This window comes from Centrocercus urophasianus, unplaced genomic scaffold, assembly GCF_019232065.1.
Source record: "Centrocercus urophasianus isolate 14NV4802_14NV808 unplaced genomic scaffold, USGS_Curo_1.0 seq_12, whole genome shotgun sequence".
Classification (NCBI taxonomy): Eukaryota; Metazoa; Chordata; class Aves; order Galliformes; family Phasianidae; genus Centrocercus; species Centrocercus urophasianus.
The window spans coordinates 2,526,674-2,544,245 of NW_024884364.1; the positions used below are offsets into that span (position 1 = coordinate 2,526,674).

The 17,572-nt window shown below is 39.0% G+C and overlaps 1 protein-coding gene across 5 annotated transcripts in view; it reads right to left on the reverse strand.

Annotated features, from left to right (window-relative positions):
* Positions 1-17,572, reverse strand: part of LOC122156057 (ephrin type-B receptor 5) — a 67,196-nt gene that overhangs the window by 14,434 nt on the left and 35,190 nt on the right. For all 5 annotated transcript variants that reach the window (XM_042810516.1, XM_042810517.1, XM_042810518.1 and 2 more), the window contains exons 5-6: positions 10,476-10,631; positions 5,837-6,175 (exon numbers count right to left, since the gene is read on the reverse strand). In XM_042810516.1, coding sequence (XP_042666450.1) covers positions 5,837-6,175; positions 10,476-10,631 — 495 coding nt within the window. The remainder of the gene's footprint in view (positions 1-5,836; positions 6,176-10,475; positions 10,632-17,572) is intronic.

A 17,572-nucleotide genomic window follows, 5' to 3' on the forward strand; every position in this document is an offset into this window, starting at 1 on the left:
CTGTAGCTAAAATTATTTTGGGCTTCAAACTTTAAATTTTTACACACAAAGTGAAAGTACACTGACAGAGTGTACTTCCTTGCTCTAGGGTCATGCTTGGACATACAATATGATAAGAGCAAAAGGAGAGCACACTATTCTCTAAAGCTTCTCCCCTACAGTATAATTCTTTGTCTGGGGAAAACCAAAACAAAACACCAACAATGAGCTCCCAAAATAACAGAGTTCTCTCACTTCCACATCACTGTTGCAAACTAGAAGATTGACACTGGAGGACACAAATGAATTAAGGGACAGACTTTGAAGTATTCCTCCATTCAGTGGTCCCAGATCAGTTGCAGATGATAGAGAATGAAAGCTTCTCATTTTCATAGCCTCATCTGCAGCCTACTGTTCAGAGTAGCTCCTAAATCTCAGACCAGCCCTGCATAAAGCTGTAATCCAGACAGCAAAACAACTGTTGTGTTTAAGACTCCCAGTATCCCTGTGGTCCAGTTGGAATGGACTTCTGACCAGCATTCTGAGTTCAGATTTTTATATTCAAGTTTCTCTCTTATCTAAGGTCAACACATTAAACACAGCCAGAGAGCTTTCCCACATTTCAAGTAACAGTTTTCTGGATTTCTTCTTTGAAACACCTCATATAAATGAAAAGGTGATGTGAAACGTGAATGGATCGGTGTAAAATAAGTTCGTATTTGCTGTCAGAAGCTTACTGACAAAGGTCTTTTCCCAGCGTTAGCAAATTAGGGAATACAAAGTTCAAAGTTTGCTATTGTAAGAAAACACCTATGCTACCTTGCCTCTTGTGCCACCAAAGTGCTAAGAGCATGTTTTCCTTTGTATGCATTCTGATTTTCAACAATTTGTGTAACAGAACATTGGTTTCAAAGCTTCTTTCATGAAGCACTTTGTAGCTCCACTAACTATTCATTGAATGCAAACAGCATATTGTGAGATATGAGGCCTGCATGTTTTAAGGAAGTTTGAAAAGACTGTTTTTTATTAAAATATTTATAAAATACCAAATGTATGGAAAATTCTTGCACAAGTGTCACACGTAACACCTAATGAAAGATGTTAAGTAGTCTAACTGCTAGGTAAATACAGCACTTAGATTTCTTTTTGAAAGAGCAAACATCTTCAAGAAAATTTTTCTTATTTTTTCTGACTGATTCATCCATTTGCTTTTACAAACTCAGATCATACTTGGAATTTAAGCCTTTTCCTCCTTTCCACCTGAAAATCTTTTATCGGATCCTTTGAAATTTCGTGGTATTATCCATAACTATCGTTTTCACCCAACCTCCTACACAAGCCTTCAGCCTCTCCAGCTTTTATTTCTGCATTTCTGTGCTTCTTTGATATTGCCAGGTCCCTCTGGTCTTAACCCAGCTGATGCAGAAGGCTGCTAGATATTTTTCCACAGGTACAAAGCAATCTGGTCACATCACCTCTGTCCTGTGTTAGCTATCCTAATCTCTGGATTCAGCTAAAAATCTCTAGTTGCTTTTAAAACTCTGCAGGGACTTGCTCCAAAATTTGCATCTTTCTCTCTGCTCTCTCTCTTTCTCTACTGACTAGGAATGCAACAAGTTTCAGAATGAGTAAGTTCTGAATAATACAACTCAATAATACAACTCAGTATTATTTCATGCCACAGTGGAAACTGTAGGAAAAAGAAGTAATGCATAGGCAGTTTACAGCTGTGCACAGAGAGTTTTTTCAGTGTCCCTAAAATGAAAGCCTGACTTCTGCCCTGAGGCAAAGAAATATTGTTAAAATAATTACTAAAATTTTAATTAGATTATTATTTTTTTTTCCAATAATATGATGATCGGTTTTTAAGTTCTGTGTTCACTCTGTGCCTGGCTCTCTCCTGTCTGAAGAAGAATAATCACGTTAAAATTAAATAGTAGCCTTTCTTCATGCAATTCATGCAATCTGAAATGGCCTCCTAACATCCCCCTACATATCCTGATACTTCTTTAGCTATTCATCCTTATCACTTCAGCAATTCCCTTTTCTCTTGTCTCTCCTCTGGGACAGTTCTTCCTCCTGGTGCCTTGCCTCAGAGTCACATAATGCCTCATTTTATATCACATTATTACTATCCAAAAATAGTACAAATGTTTTTTGCTATAAAAGATTAATTCTTATTAAAAAAGTTAAGTCTAATATTAAAGAAAGTTTCTCTATGCTAGTCCTTCTTATTCTAACTCTAAAAACACAGTCACTGAAGGTTAGGAATATCATAATCATGCTATCATATATAAAATGTGATTGTGTAAATAGAGGATCCTACCATACTTTCAATTAGGTTATCAGACTGTAAGGGATAAGCAAACCCTTAGATGAACAGTGTTCTGGAGACAAAGATGAAGAGCAAATAGATAGCAGGGAAAAAAAAACGAAAAAGAAAAAAAAGCACAACTGTGCCAGGACAGAATACCACCTTATGACAGAGTGTGGGAAGGAGTTTTTTTTTGCATCAGCAAATGAAGGAAGTCAGAAAACTCTAATGCATGAAAAAGCAGAATATTCAGAAGCTATCAGTACTAAAGGGTATTTCTTTTGTCACTTTTAATTCAATGGAAACAAAATTTCTGATATGTCTATTCACTCAGACAGCTCATCTTTTCCCAATTTAGATTTTTCTGCTCTTCATGTCTTCCTGTCCCCTCCTTGTTTCTTTAAGAACAGAACAACCTGAAATATCCACCTTTGCCATGTAATAATAATTGCTAAAATAATAACAATAGTAAGCGAAACTAATGTGAAAAACTGCATTGAAGGGAGGGGGACATGCATAATACAGGCTGTATAATGGAGGAAGCAGGGTTTTGTCACAGCAGAGCTATCACCTTGAATCCAGGATGGCTCATTTCAAGCTCACTCCTAGCAAAGTCTCCGAAGAGCAAGAGAAAAAATGGGAACACAAAATCAACCAGCTCAAAATACACTGTTTCAGGAATCCCACCTTCTCTCATTGAAGACTGCATTACTGCGTGAGAGACCACTTTGGAGAGAGATATCCAAGAAACCCAACAGGCCCAGACATGCTAAGAGACACCAAGGAGAATAGGAGTGGTGAGAAAAGTCAAAAGCAAAAAAGCAGATTCGGTGACTTTAGGCAGAAGGAGAAAGCAGCTGTTCATTTAAATTACATCGAATGAGGAAGGCTGAGGAGCAGCAGGAAGAAAGAGAATTCTTTAGGATATTAATAGAATACCTGCCTATATTCGGTAAAAGTCAAAGGATTTGCCTGAAATTACCAAATGAATTATCCAGCCAGGCCTTTCACTGTAAACAAAAACTGACCACCCACTTGCAGCCAGACTCCTAAGACGACCAGGTATCCCTGCATACAGTCTGCTACTCGATGTCTTTGAGAAAGTAGTTCAAAACCTCTGGCATTTGCTAAAAGTAGGAAGTTGCTTGGGTTGTATATGTGTTCCCTTCCTTTTGAAGGCACAGAAGAAGCAGAAATCAATAGACGTGATTTAACAAACCTCATATCTCACATCACTTTTATCTTTTTGAGCTTTACTGATTTTTTTCCCCCACTGGTTTCTGCAACTACAGTATGAAATCCAACTGTGTGAACATTTACACATCTCTAAATGTTTACAGACATTTTATGTTGCTCAGTTTAAATTGTTCCCCCTAATTCTCCTCCTTACCATATTATTCCTCTCTGTACCTTCTCAACCAAGCTGTGTACAGTTCCTCTCCATACCTGCTTATACATGCTTATAAAGAACAATACACACCCAATCTCTAATTGCTAACATTTAGCAGAACTGTATACATGCTCTCTCCAGCTGCTTCTGTAATTAAATTGTCCTTGTGTAGGATGTTCACAGAAATACAAAATTCACTGTTCTTTCTTCCAGATATACAACTTCTTTATACATCAATTTGACTTCCCCTTCAACACTTTTACCTCTTTTTTTACTTTTTTCTCTGACTGCCCACATAAATCATTTGTATTTTAGTGATTATCATGAAGTATAATTAGTTCCTAGTCATCTCTCTCTTGTTTAGATCCTAGCTATAAGGATCACAACAGCTTTGTGAAAAATGTAAGATATTTTTAAAGTTCTACCATGGTAAAAGGCAAAAAAAATCTGTTCCTTACTGACAAGAGAATAACATTCCAAAATCATTTATCAAAACAAGGATAAAAAGGTAAGAGCAAAGTACCAGTAAAAACAAGATGTGTAAATAATGGAGCGCAACTCAAATAAAATAGCAATGGTGACTTTGCTTCTGGATGTTTTGTCAAAATTCAGTTTAATGCTTCCCCAAGAACAGTAAACACTGTGATTTTCATATTGTTTATATGTAGGTGATTAGTAAATGTAATTGTGTACGTTCTTTCTGTTATGGCCTGTTCTACTGTTATACAGTTCCTATCAGTATTCTTTATCTTTACATAATGTCTTTCTCAATTTTCTACCTTCTTATTTTATTAAGCAACAAGGCAAAAAGCGAACAGATTTGACAAAACACTCAACAATATTTATAAAGTGCATCAAGGTAGGAACTGAAATCAGGGGATTGGAAGTTGATGTACTGGAATAATAGAGGGTGGAAAAACACTAACTTTGAAATTAAAATTGAAGAGGTGAAAAATTCTAGATACATATATGAATGAATGTACATCAATGAAGTATAAGAAGTTAAGGGATCGAACACTTCTCCTAAGAGGACAGGCTGAGAGCTGTGGCTGTACAGCCTGGAGAACAGACGGCTGAGTTGACCTGATATCGGCCTTTCAATATTTAAAGAGAATCTACAGGAAAGAAGGGGACAGGCTCTTTATCAGGGTCTCTGGTGACAGAACAGGGCGAAATGGTCTCAAACTCAAAGAGGATAGAATTAGGTTGGATGAAAGGAAAAAGTCTTTTACAGTGAGTGTGGTGAGGCACTGGAACACGTTGCCTAGAGATGTGGCAGACGCCCCATGCCTGGAGACATTCAATGTGAGGCTGGATCAAGCCCTGGACAACTTGTTTTAGCTGTGCCTGTCCCTGTTCATTGCAGGGGAGTTAAACTAGTTGATGTCTAAACATCCATTCTAACACTAATGATTCTATGACAAAATGGAATTTTATTTTAGAATGGATTCTAAGATAAAAATAGGAAATCACAGAATCACAGAATCACCCGGGTTGGAAGGGACCTCAAGGATCATGTAGTTCCAACCCCCCTGCCTAGCAGGGCCACCAAACACACACATTCAGATCAGGTTGCCCAGGACCCCGTCCAACCTGGCCTTAAACACATCCAAGGACGGGGCATCCACAACCTCCCTGGGCAGCCCGTTCCAGGGCCTAACCACTCTCCTTGTAAAGAAACCACTCTCCTTGTAAAGAAATAGACAAAGTGAACAAAAAAAAAAAAAAAAAAAGAAATGCATTCTGAGAGCTGCTGTGGGAAGCTGATGCTGACAAAATTCTTATCAAACCCTAGCAGCAAACAAAGCAAAATGCTTTGTCTGACCCATGGAGCAACATTTCCCATTGCTATATTCTCTAGGGCGTTTGTCCTCAACATCTACTCACCATGTACAAGAACATCAACTGATAAACTAAGTCTTTTTTGTTTGTTCGTTTGTTGTTGTTTTTTGGGTTTTTTTTTGAAAAGGGGAAGAAAAAAAAGCCATTCAAGAGAAATCAGGAAATAGAAAGACAGAGGAGAAATCAAGCAATTGATAGAGAAAGATAAAAAAGGGCAAAAAAAAATAAAAAAAAGCTTCTAGTCCATTGAAGCAAATCAAATGAGAGACAGACATAGAAATTTTGTGACTCCGATGCAGGAGGCTTCTCACCTGACTGGCTGGTGCTAACGTTGATGGTAGCATACTGGGGTGCTTCTGAACTCAACTCAGTCACCAAATTGACAGCCTGGATCTCAAAAGTGTACTGCACACGGGCCAGTAGGTTGGAGACTTGAACACGACTTTCTGTCAGGCCCACTTGGCGTGGCTCAAATTGTACATTGTCCCCACAGCGCACACACGTCCCTGCTGACCTTGTTGGGCATTCTTTGCAGATGACATTGAAGAAAACATCCTTGCGGCCACCCAAGTCCTTGGGGAGGCGCCAGGTCAGGAGCACGCTGGATCCAACAATTTCATAGCTGAGGTCACGGGGAGCAGAGGGGATGCCTAGAAGACAGTATGAAAGACAAAAATCTTACAAAAGAATGGAAAAGAGGTAGAGGAGCGAATAAGACAGTGAAGTAGGGAAAAAAATGGAAGACTAAAAATTAAGATGCTTTTTCTTCTCATTCTTACTCTTTTCTAGATGTTTCTCTGGATAACATTGAAAAAATGTGCTCTTTTCTATATCAGACATACATTTATATACAAAGGGAGTAACTACACAATCATATTTTAGGGATACAAAATTGACTAAAAAGGTCTTTGTATCAAGGGCGTGACTTATATTTTTCCCCAAAAGAACATCCAGTGTTTAGAAAACTTTCAAACCTTTGAAATACTAAATTTTACACAAGCTTAGTGAAGACTTGTCTCCACTGAGGCCTCTAGATCTCTCCTTTGGCACCTAACACCTCTGAATTCTCTCAGATTTTAGTTTGCCTTCTCCATATATTGCAACAGCTGAACAGCACTTGCCCTACAATTATTCCTGCTACGGGAGGATTCTCGAATAGCATTCTGACAGCATTAAAAACAGCCCATTCTGTGCCTCCACCACGTCTCAGTTTCATCTGGGACAGAATTGGTTTTTTTTTAATGCCTGGTATGATGCCATGCTTTGGCTCTAGGAGAAAAAAAAAAAAAGTTGAAAATATACCAATATTTATAGTTGCCTACTAAGCAATGTTGTACCAAGCCAAGACCATTCACAGCAAAGGGCCAAAGGAGCTGGAAGGGAACAGAATTAGGACAGCTCCTGAACACCTGCAATACATTGACAACACTGGGACATACAAACACAGGGACACACCTGGTTAATCAACATTCAGAGATCTGCCAATTGAGCTAGTTCTGCCCAGGACTGCTTTTGTTCAAGGACCTGGATGCACATTGTGGGTAATGCAGAAGGATGGGGATGTCCATTATATACCTTAAAGTGATTTGATGCTGGGTGAGAACAGCCAATAATTTAAATTGTATGATGTTTAATTACTACATAATTCTGCATGCCATTTTATTATGGTTATTGTAAGAATTGTTAACAGTAGTACAATAAGAATTTCCCAGGTTAAAAAACAAAAAAACTTCAGTGCAACCAGAATTAGTTTCTGGATGCAGGAATCCAACACTGTGAATCATCCTTCCTGCACTGGAGGACTGTTACAGCACATGAAGCCCAAAGTTATGAACTAAAATGAATACCATGGACAATCTACATTAAAGGCCCATAGACTATAGGATTTGTTAGGATGTGTAGAAGCTGTGACACTTGAGCATGATGTAAATGCTATGGGATAAAGGGTCGATATTATCTTAGTTTCATCTGGGATGAAACTGTTTTCTTCAGTGTCTGGTATGCTATGTTTTGTTTCTAGGAGAAAAACAATGTAGATTAACATGCTGAAGTTTATAGCTGTGTGCTAAAAACCATTGTACAGAGCCAGGGCCATTCTCAGTGAAGGGCCCAATGAACTGGGAGGGAACAGAATTAAGACTGCTGACTTAAATTGCCCAGAGGTATATTCTATACCATTTGACATCAAGCTGAATGAGTTTTGAAGAGGGTGGGAGTTCATCTAGCTTTCTTCCCCTGTTTGAGGCTAGCTGGGCACTGAATGTGGGATGCTGAGCAATTGCTCGTGCATTACACCTTACATACATACAGACATATTACATATTTTTATATATTTTTTTTTATATATGTCATAATTATTTTTCTTTTCCTTTTCTCTGTCTTAGAAAATAGTTTTATCTCAACCCACAAGTTCTACTTTGCTTTTCTTAATTCTCTTTTCTATCCCACTGGGAAGTAAGGGGAGTGAGTGAAAGACTGTGTAGTACTCAGCCACCTGCTGGGTTCAAGTACAGCACACCACTTGCCCTATCAGAGACAGTAAACTGAAGGTATAAAATGCAGAGGATGAGAAGACAGCTTGGGGATACGAATGGGACAAGACACTGAAGGCTAGACAAAGCTGTAAGAAAAGTAAAGATAAGAAGCAGAGTTGCACTTCTAAATCTGGACGTGGAGACAGGAAAGGCAGGGACAGAGTGGCTGAGCTCAATAACAGGGAGGGGTAAGGGAAAAAAGAATTACAGAACACATCCTTCCATAAGGCTTGAACAAGAACCAAGAATTCTCATTCTCACTATTCTTCTATTATCTACCTATAGGTTTCATAGATGCTTGCTGATAGTCTTTTGTACATTTGCTCTTGATTAATGTAAAGGATTGTATTATTTATTATAACAGCTGGATGAGGCTTTTATGGGGAATCTCTTGATCTACAGTCTCGTTCAGTGCTGGAGCATTTGAACATATCCTGTAGATAGATACATGTACCTAGGGGATTCCAGAGTTATGAACAAAACAAAAATGCCAGAAAATTGCATGCAGAAGACTGGTTAAAATATATTGGAGGTAAGATGAAGGATTAGAATGTCAAGAAATATCAGAACTAAATTTGATTTTGTTAACTTTGCCACTTTGTATCTGTAATGTATTTGTATTGTACTTGTATTGTGATATAGTACTTAATAGTATAATCACATACTAGCTTTCCCTGAGGATTACTATTGCAGCCAATACAAAGGATAGACAATTGCTCAGGAAATAAATCCCTGTGAAGTAAAAATTGCTTGATGTTGTTGCAGATAGAGTCCGTGCAGTATATATAGCAAGAGAATACAGAAGAAAAAAAAACAAAACAAAACACATTTCCTAATATCTGAGTGTTTAACTTCATAGCCATAGAGAAATTGTAAGTTGCTTTGGGACATGAATTACTTCCATCACTGCCATAAAATTCATGAGTGATTCTTGACGTGTTATTTAAACTAGACTGTTGAGAGCTCATCACCAACTCAAATTCCTTTCCTGGGGTTAATTACTTTCTCGATCTATTAACGTTCATAATTATCGAATTAAAGAATGTCTTAGGGTGAAGCTTAGCAATCATCAAGCTCCAACCCCTCTGCCATGGGGAAGGTTGCCAGACGCTAGATTGGTCTGCCCAGGGCCCCATCCAGTCTGGCCTTGAATGCCTCCAGAGATAAAAACATCCACAACTTTTCTGGGCAACCTGTCCCAGTGGTTCATCATCTCTGAGTAAAGAACTTTTTCCTAACATCTAACATAAATTTCCTCTTTTTTAGTTTAAAGCCATTCCCCTGTGTCTTATCACTATTAGACCATATACAAAATCGCTTCCCTGCTTGCTCATAAGCTCTCTTCAGGTACTGGAAGGCTGCAATGAGGTCTCCCTGGAGCCTTCTCTTCTCCAAACTAAACAAGTCCAACTCCCTTACCTTTCTTCATAGCAGAGGTTCTCCAGCCCTCTGATCATCCTCATGGACCTTTTACAGACCCTTTCCAATGGTTCAAGATCGTTCTTATGCTGAGAGCCCCAGACCTGGATGCAGTACTCCAGAGGGGCCTTACAAAGGCAGAGTGGAGGGATACAATCTCTCTCTGTTGGCCACATCTCTTCTGATGCAGCCCAGAATACTGTTGGTCTTCTGGGCTGCAAGTGCACAGTGCTTGCTCATGTCCAGCTTTTTGTCCACCAGAACCATCAAGTCTTTGTCTGTGGGGCTGCTCTCAAGGAGTTCCCCCAGTCTGTAAATACATCTGGGATTGCCCTGAACTCAAGAGTAAGGAGTTACTGAACTTCATTAGGTTCTCATGGATCTACTTTTCAAGCCTGTCCAGATTGTTTTGGATAACATGCCTTCCTTCTGTGGTGTCAACTACAGTTAGCTTAGTGTCACCTGAAACTTGCTCAGGGTGCACTCAATTCCATCATCTATGTCACTGATAAAGATGTTAAAGAGTACCAATCCCATGACAGACCCCTGGGGGACACCACTCATCACCAGCCTCCACCTGGATAACAACTCTCTGGCTATGACCATCTGACTTATTTTTAATCCAATGAATAGTCCAGCTTTCAAATCTATATCTTTTAACTCAGAAATAAGGATGTGATCTGGGATTATTATTATTATTTAACGTTGCACGAGTCATTTAAAATCTGGCATATCTTCATTCTAAGTATCTCATATTGCAGCATCCCAATATTCTAAATACACAGTTCCTCTGGTGTACCAACTTTGTAAATAGCACGTAGGAACACTTCTACCTTCTTATCTACAGTCATCAAGAGAAGGAAGCCCAGGGTCATTTTGGACTGTTTCAGCTGATTATGAGAAGAGATGAGTTGGAACTTCCATGAATCATTCAGACAAGTTGTCTCTCATTAACTGCCCTTCTTCCTACTTTCAAATACTCCTTTGAAATACTTACCAGTGCATGGAGCATCAGAATTGTCAGAAGTAGATCGGTAGTAGTGATTTTGACACACACATTCAATGGAACCTGGCAGTGGAGCGTGGCTGTGGGCAGGGCAGAGAAGGCAAGGACCATCTCCCACAGATGCTTTAAAGGAACCAATGGGACAGGCTAAGGAGAGGAAAATAAGACAGAAAAGAACAGGAAACTCATTAATTCAGATACCAGAAACAATGCAACCTTATTTATATTTAACTCGTGCTGCTGGTGTTGGGAAAACTTGTTACTAGCTACGGCAGGTTATTATTTTATGGCAGTACAGAAAATATCAGCTCTGAACTTGAGCATTGTTTAAGGTGCAATTTTGCACATCTACTTTCTCTCAGCTGGCATAGCAGAAAAAATTGCTTTTTTAAAAGCTGTTTTAGACAGTTTTATTGCATAAAGTAATATAAGCTACCATAGCTGATTTTGCATCAAATTGAAGCCAGAACTCATAAAGGCAATCCTAACTGTTTTTCTGTAGTTCCGGAAACTTCCCAGGCACGGCTACAAGCCTCTTAAGTTGGTCAAGTTCAATCTGAAAATTTACAGGAATACGCCTATGGAAAAAGCTGAAACAAGGATGAAAATCCTTCGCACAAGAAAGAAAGTGAAAAATATAATAAATTATTATGAATATGGGAGTAAACACATTCTAGGATCAGCAAAAATGCTGTACTGAATTACCTAGCAGAAAGTACTTGGATCTTTGCCGAAATATTAGGACATAGCTTTCATAATTTTAATGCAAGTTTTATGTATGCTTTTAAAGCTGCTTTTCTATATAAATAGACACAGAATTTTTAGATGTTACCAACTAATTATCTGTGGTGAAAGTTCATTCATGGACTGACATTCGTTTAGTTAGTTTCACAATAAAGAACATTTCTAGGGAAGAAGCTTTCATGTAGACCCTAAATGTGTTTTTGATTTCAGAAGACCGATGGGAATGCTGCTTTCTACATTCAAGAGGAAAACTCTCCAAGTGATTACCATAAGCAGAAGAATCCAAAAAGACTGAGAATAGAAAAATGTTATATATCAAAGAGAACTGTGTAAGAGAAGAACACTGTATGCAACTGTTAATATGAAGTCAGGACATCTAATGAGTGTTCTGAAATGGAACACCACACCAGACACTGAAGAATTAACTCACCTGGTAATTACTTACTACGCTAAAGGAAAGCGGGCTTCCACCTCCAATAACAATAACAAAGGAACAATAACAAACTTTAGAAATTATTTCTAACTCACTTAGGTTCTAAGTGACCATTTATGCATTTTTCTTAACAAGTAACTTCAGAAAAATAAGAGTATCTCACTTACTGATCCTCCTTTTCATATGCATTCAATTCCTATTGCTTTGAGTTTTCTAACTACACTGGGGATTTCTGATGTATACTTTCGGGCCTGTATACAGCCACATTCCAGACACAGCAGTCAATAATATCCATGAAGTCCTATGAGCTTTAGGTCTTTAGTATCACCTTCTCTGTTGGCAGTCTTCTGGCTACAGCATAACCTCCACACGTGTTGTGCTAGAGTGGTAAGTCCTGGAAGAGTCAGACTGTAATAGGGACTTCAATAACGGTGAATGATAGTAATTAGATGCTTGTATTTCCAGAAGAAATGGCAGATACAGAGCAAGGATCACACTTCCAAATTCTCATTTCTGTCACCCCTAGTTATTTCTACTTCCTATGCCAAGGAAGTAGGAAAAAAATAACCAGCAAACTGAAATCACATAGCATATTAGAAGCTAAGCTGATTTGTAGAGATTAAATAAGATTCACATCTCCCTCACCTTCCTAATGAAAACTTTGGGGGAAAAAAATAGAAAACAGACTGTGACCTAAAATTCTAATTAACTGCATTTTTCATTTGCAGTTTTGTCCAATATATGTGGACTGACTATAGTAGAGACTAATTGACCTTCATGTAGCTGAAGACCATCCTGCATGGTCAAGGACCACAGCTGTCACACACCCTCTACTTCCATGCGAATTCAGCTTCTGTATTCAGTCAGACAGCTGAACACATTTGTGAGCATCTTTATCCCTTTCCAAAAGTTGCCTAAAATATGATAGCTTACTACTTACAGAGGGCACCAATAATCATTCCCATGACATGAGGCTCTTCCTAACAGTGCCTCAGTCCAGTCACTCTATAAATAAGGTATCAAAGATTAACTCAGAAGGAAAGAGAAAAACTTCCCTGGCAACCTAAATATGCTAAAGCTACCTCCTTTTAGTCCAGCAGTTGTAGTGAGCCTAGGACCATCTTTCCATAGTGTCTAGCTCTCACTCATTTCTGCAGGATTCCCTTCTTTACACTGTCAGTTTTTGTGTGCCTTACATTCCCTTCTTAATGCAGATCATGGCATTATGTTCACTTTCTGTGATCTTACAGTCTCTGCAGATGTCTACTGTGTTCACTGGAAACAGTCAATAACGAATACCCAAGCTGAAAGGAGCTCACCATCACTAGGACTAACACGTATTGCCTCAGTGAAAATCACCATCTTAGGACCATACTGGAGAAAGCCTGAACAAGGACAGCTTCTCCTGAACACTTCCACCATTTGCCTATAGAATAACCTCACAAAAAAAACCCCAAAAACCATCAGTAGAAATTAAGCCACAGGCCTTGTCACTAGATCATCCCCCAGGACCAGTACTTACCAATAAAACACAGAGTTAGGCCTCATCAATTGAGGAAATCTAATGCAAGGACAGAAGCTAGCAGAGCTAGCACCTCAAGGGATGCAGTAAGCTGCCATTTCCCATTAATCAAGGCTATGATAGCAGAAGGCTGACTCTGGCATGCGCAGGTGCTTTTTCTCCCAGCATATCTCAGTCATTTTTGCATCTTGGCCCAGTTCCAGAATGCCACAACAGTTTAGTGGGGCACAGCTCATCTCAGAGACACTGACCCAATTTTCCTTAGCTCCTCCCTAGAATACTCCCTGCCGTGTTGTCTGCATTTATCTGAATGCTCTGAGGAAAAGTTCCTCAGAGAGGCTAGAGAAGCATTTTCTGATAGAGGACTAGCATATCATAAACAGCAGAGAAGAGTCTTAGGATCATGAGTAGAAGAGGACAGAACTAAAGAAAGCAAGAGAGAAGAAGAGGCATAATGAAAAGCCCACTTCAGCAATAAGCACAGAAAGGAAAGCTTCTGAGAGCAAACAAAATAGAGTAAGGAGAAGGATCAAGAAAAATAGACAGAAATATCAATAGACATACATGTATCTGCAGTGCCATTTTTAGGGCACACAGTTACATGTTTTGACTATTTGTACCCAGTCATGCTTTGGATCTGAGCTAGGACTTAGGAAGACACTTAGAAGAGCAAAACATCATTCTCCTTTTGACTGAGACAGTGATAAGAGCTCTGGGGAAAATTCCTTTTCTGCAATTGCTTAGGAAAAATTCATGTTTCCATTTTAAAATATGGCAATTGTGTGACTGATCAGTTCTGAAACAAGACACGTCTGGGATATATTTGCTCTGACTGCAAGTGTAGGAAGAGAAATAGTACAGGTACTAGATTAACAAAACTGTTTGATTCATGAAGAGAAGATCAATATAAAAAAATAGATAACAACAATAAAGGGTGGTATATGTCGGGAGCTGCTGCTAGTCCAGGAAAAACTGACCAATTCTTATACATACATACATATGTAGTTTATACAGACACATTCTCATGCTCAAATCTCATGAGCAACAGAGTAATGGAAAGTTAAAGAAACATTATTGGATGGGATTTGATCAGAACATCCTCTCCAAGTCACCAGACTGTTTCTGGCTGCTGTCCTACAATGAAGGAGAGAGCACAGCAATACTAGAAGGCAATTGCTTGGGGAGGTCAGATGGAAAGAACTCTAGAAGAGGGCAGAAGAGATCCACTGGCTTTGATATTGGCTACTGATAAATTTAGTGATCCGAAAATATTTCTTATTTAAATTGCATTCGTAGGATTGAATGAAAGAAGCCCCATGCCCCTACAGTTATCTAGCAGAGATGCAAAGGTTTTAGGAGTGCATTGATATTACTATATCCAGTTTTGGATCCCTCAGAGCTATTGAAAAACTGAAGCAAGTTCAGCAGATGGCCACTTATATATTTATACAACTGGGGCAACTGCTCTATGAAGAAAGGCTGAGTAAACTTCATTTTATTAACCTCAAGAAGAAAGGCCATGGGGAATCTAGAGGCAGTCTTCCAATGTCTTCAAAGATTTTTCTGGGAAGACAGACTTAGGTTCTTTGCAGTTGTGCACAGTAGAAAGATGAGAGGTAACAGGCATAAACTGAAAAACACAAGATTCTGACAAAGTACAACGAAATTCTTTCCATCATCATGGAAAATTTCCGCAGAGAGGTTATACGGCTTCCATTCCTGAGGACATTTAAGACCATATTAAAATAAAGCCCTGAGAAACCTCTCTGATCTTTTTCTGAGGCTGTTTTGAGCACGATGTTAGACAGGAAATATACATCAGTCACTGCCCAGATATCACTCTTTTCTAATCACACAATATATATGCAAACCTTTTACCAGTGCCCTGTTACATCAGTTCAAGACAGTGTTAGGGAGCCTTAAGACATGGTTTGCATCACTGCATGATCTGATAATGACTTATTCTTGAAAAATCAGACACCCATCCCTTTACTTGCAATGGACCTAGTGGCTGGTTTTAAAGTGACTCCATTCACCTATTTAATCTGTTGGTAAAGTAGTCCAACAAATAAACAGAGTGGGACAATAATGAATATTAGAGTATACGAGTATATGAATATGAGAGTATCAAAAATGAACAGAGTGTCAGAGCTGATATTAGAGTAAAACTGGGAGGAATATAGGAGTACTTGAGATCATAGCCAGGGAAAACTGGCTGTGCAAAGGGCCTCACATGAGAATGACTAGGCAAAATATTATCAGTGTGGAGTTTAAAAAAGGATAACTTGGTATGGGTCATGCTGCTTGCTCTCCTGAAATAGTGGAGGACAGTGCAAGACAAAGACGTGAAATGGATCAGCTGTAAAGAGGAATGGAGTTTTGTAGTTACAAAGGTGGTTCAGCTCTGGTCAGTAGTGTGTTCTTGTTGACACCAAATGGGACAGTCCCCTTCCAACATGAGGTAGCTCCTCATCTCTACACAAAGAAATCAACCCTGCAGTCCCCCCATTGCCAAGATCTTGTGAATCCAATATATTAGTAAAAACATTTTTCCCCTAGCTCTCCTCCTTCTTCATGGAGGGGTTTAATGGAGAAGGTTTAGTAACTGATACTAGCCCTCAAGTAATATGGTTGTGATTCATTCTACAACGAATACAATACAATAACAATTTTATTTTCTCCAGCTCACTTCTTAATACACTGGCAAACAGCCAGATGCCCACCCAGCCACTCCCCACCTTCAGCGTGACATGGGGAGAAAATAGCATAAGAATGTGGATTGAGATAAAGACAGGGAGATTGCTTACCCGTTAGTATCACAGGCAAGACAGATTTGTCTCCGGGAAACTTAATTTATTGCTCTTTAAAATAAATTTGGGTAGATGAGAAACAAAAAACAAATGTTAAAACAACACTTTTCCTCCCCTCTCTGTAACTCCTTCCCACCAAAATCTTCTCCCTCACTCAAGAAGCACAGGGGGGAAGATGGGATGTGCATGGTCAGTGAATAGCAACTCCTCTCTCATGCTTTTGCCTTTCCCTGGCATAAATTCTCCACAGGCTGCAGTTCCATCAGGAAGTATTCACCATTAGAGCATTGGGTCTATCACAGGCTGCAGAGAATATCTACTCTGGTGGCTGGAATACTTCCTTCTTCTGCTCTATCATTCTCTCTGCTGTTTCTCAGTCTTTTTATTCTCTCTTCCTCTCTCTGTCTTGCATTTTTTCCTTTAAACATGCTTGCCTAGAAATGCCATATGTCTGATCAGTTCAGCTGTGTCCTGTCCTTGGGCTGTTGCAGAATTATCTGGAAACAGTTGTGTCTGGCACAGGAAAGCCCCTAACCTCTTCTAACAGAGGCTGCCCCTTCATTCTCCACCATTACTAAATCCTTATCACAGAAATTGCATATGTTGTGATACCCAACAAGAGAGCAAAGCAGTCTAACTCTAACCAGGAGACTTCAGTAAGCGTATCTATACCTCATGATCTCACGATCTAAGTAGTTCCCACCACTCCCCATCCCTTTCAAAGTATGGTTCGATTTGTGTTCTTTCCAACACTTCTATGATCTTTTCTCCCTCAGAGATCGAAGTGGATAAAAGAAGAAAAGCTGATTCTCTGAGATACATAAGCAGCAGGGTAGCTGGTGGGCAATTGCCGATGTAGAAAAACACAGATGCAGTAATGGCACATTTTCAATGATATGGGGCAAACACTGTATTGGATACTAGTATGAGACAGAAGAAAAACAGATATAAAGCTTGAGTGACAGGACTGCTCTGGAGTTAGTTTGTATTCTGAACTTCAGAGGGAAAAAGAGAAACATCATTAAATTAATAGCCTTATTTTAATGACTTTTCAAGTTCAAAGATCACCTTACTCCTTCATAAGAAAGTGTCAGCTTAGCACTTAATCAAATAGTCATTTCTTCTCTTTCCCCCCAACATTCTCATTATTGAAATTTTCTAAATGATGTTTTAGTCATTAATTCTAAGTACTATTTGCAAAAGCATCTGATAACCCATGGGACTTTCAGCTAAGAGTCCATGATAAACAGTGGGCAGTGAATGCCAAAAAACATCACACTGTAAACTGATTTGTGGGAATGAAATCCAGGAGCAACTGCTTCCATAAATGAATCTATCAATTTGAGATTTATCAATGAGTAATATGGGAGCCAATAATCTAAGATGACCTAATCACTCAGAAATTTCTATTCCAGACCCTCTGTGAGGAAAAACCCTTAGAGATGCAGAAAACCCCACAAGACAAGAATCTCAGAATCAAAGAATTACAGATTGTCAGGTATTGAAAGGGGTCTCGAAATATCATCAAGTCCTATACCCCTGCTGGAGCAGGAACATCTAGATTAGGTCACCCAGGAAT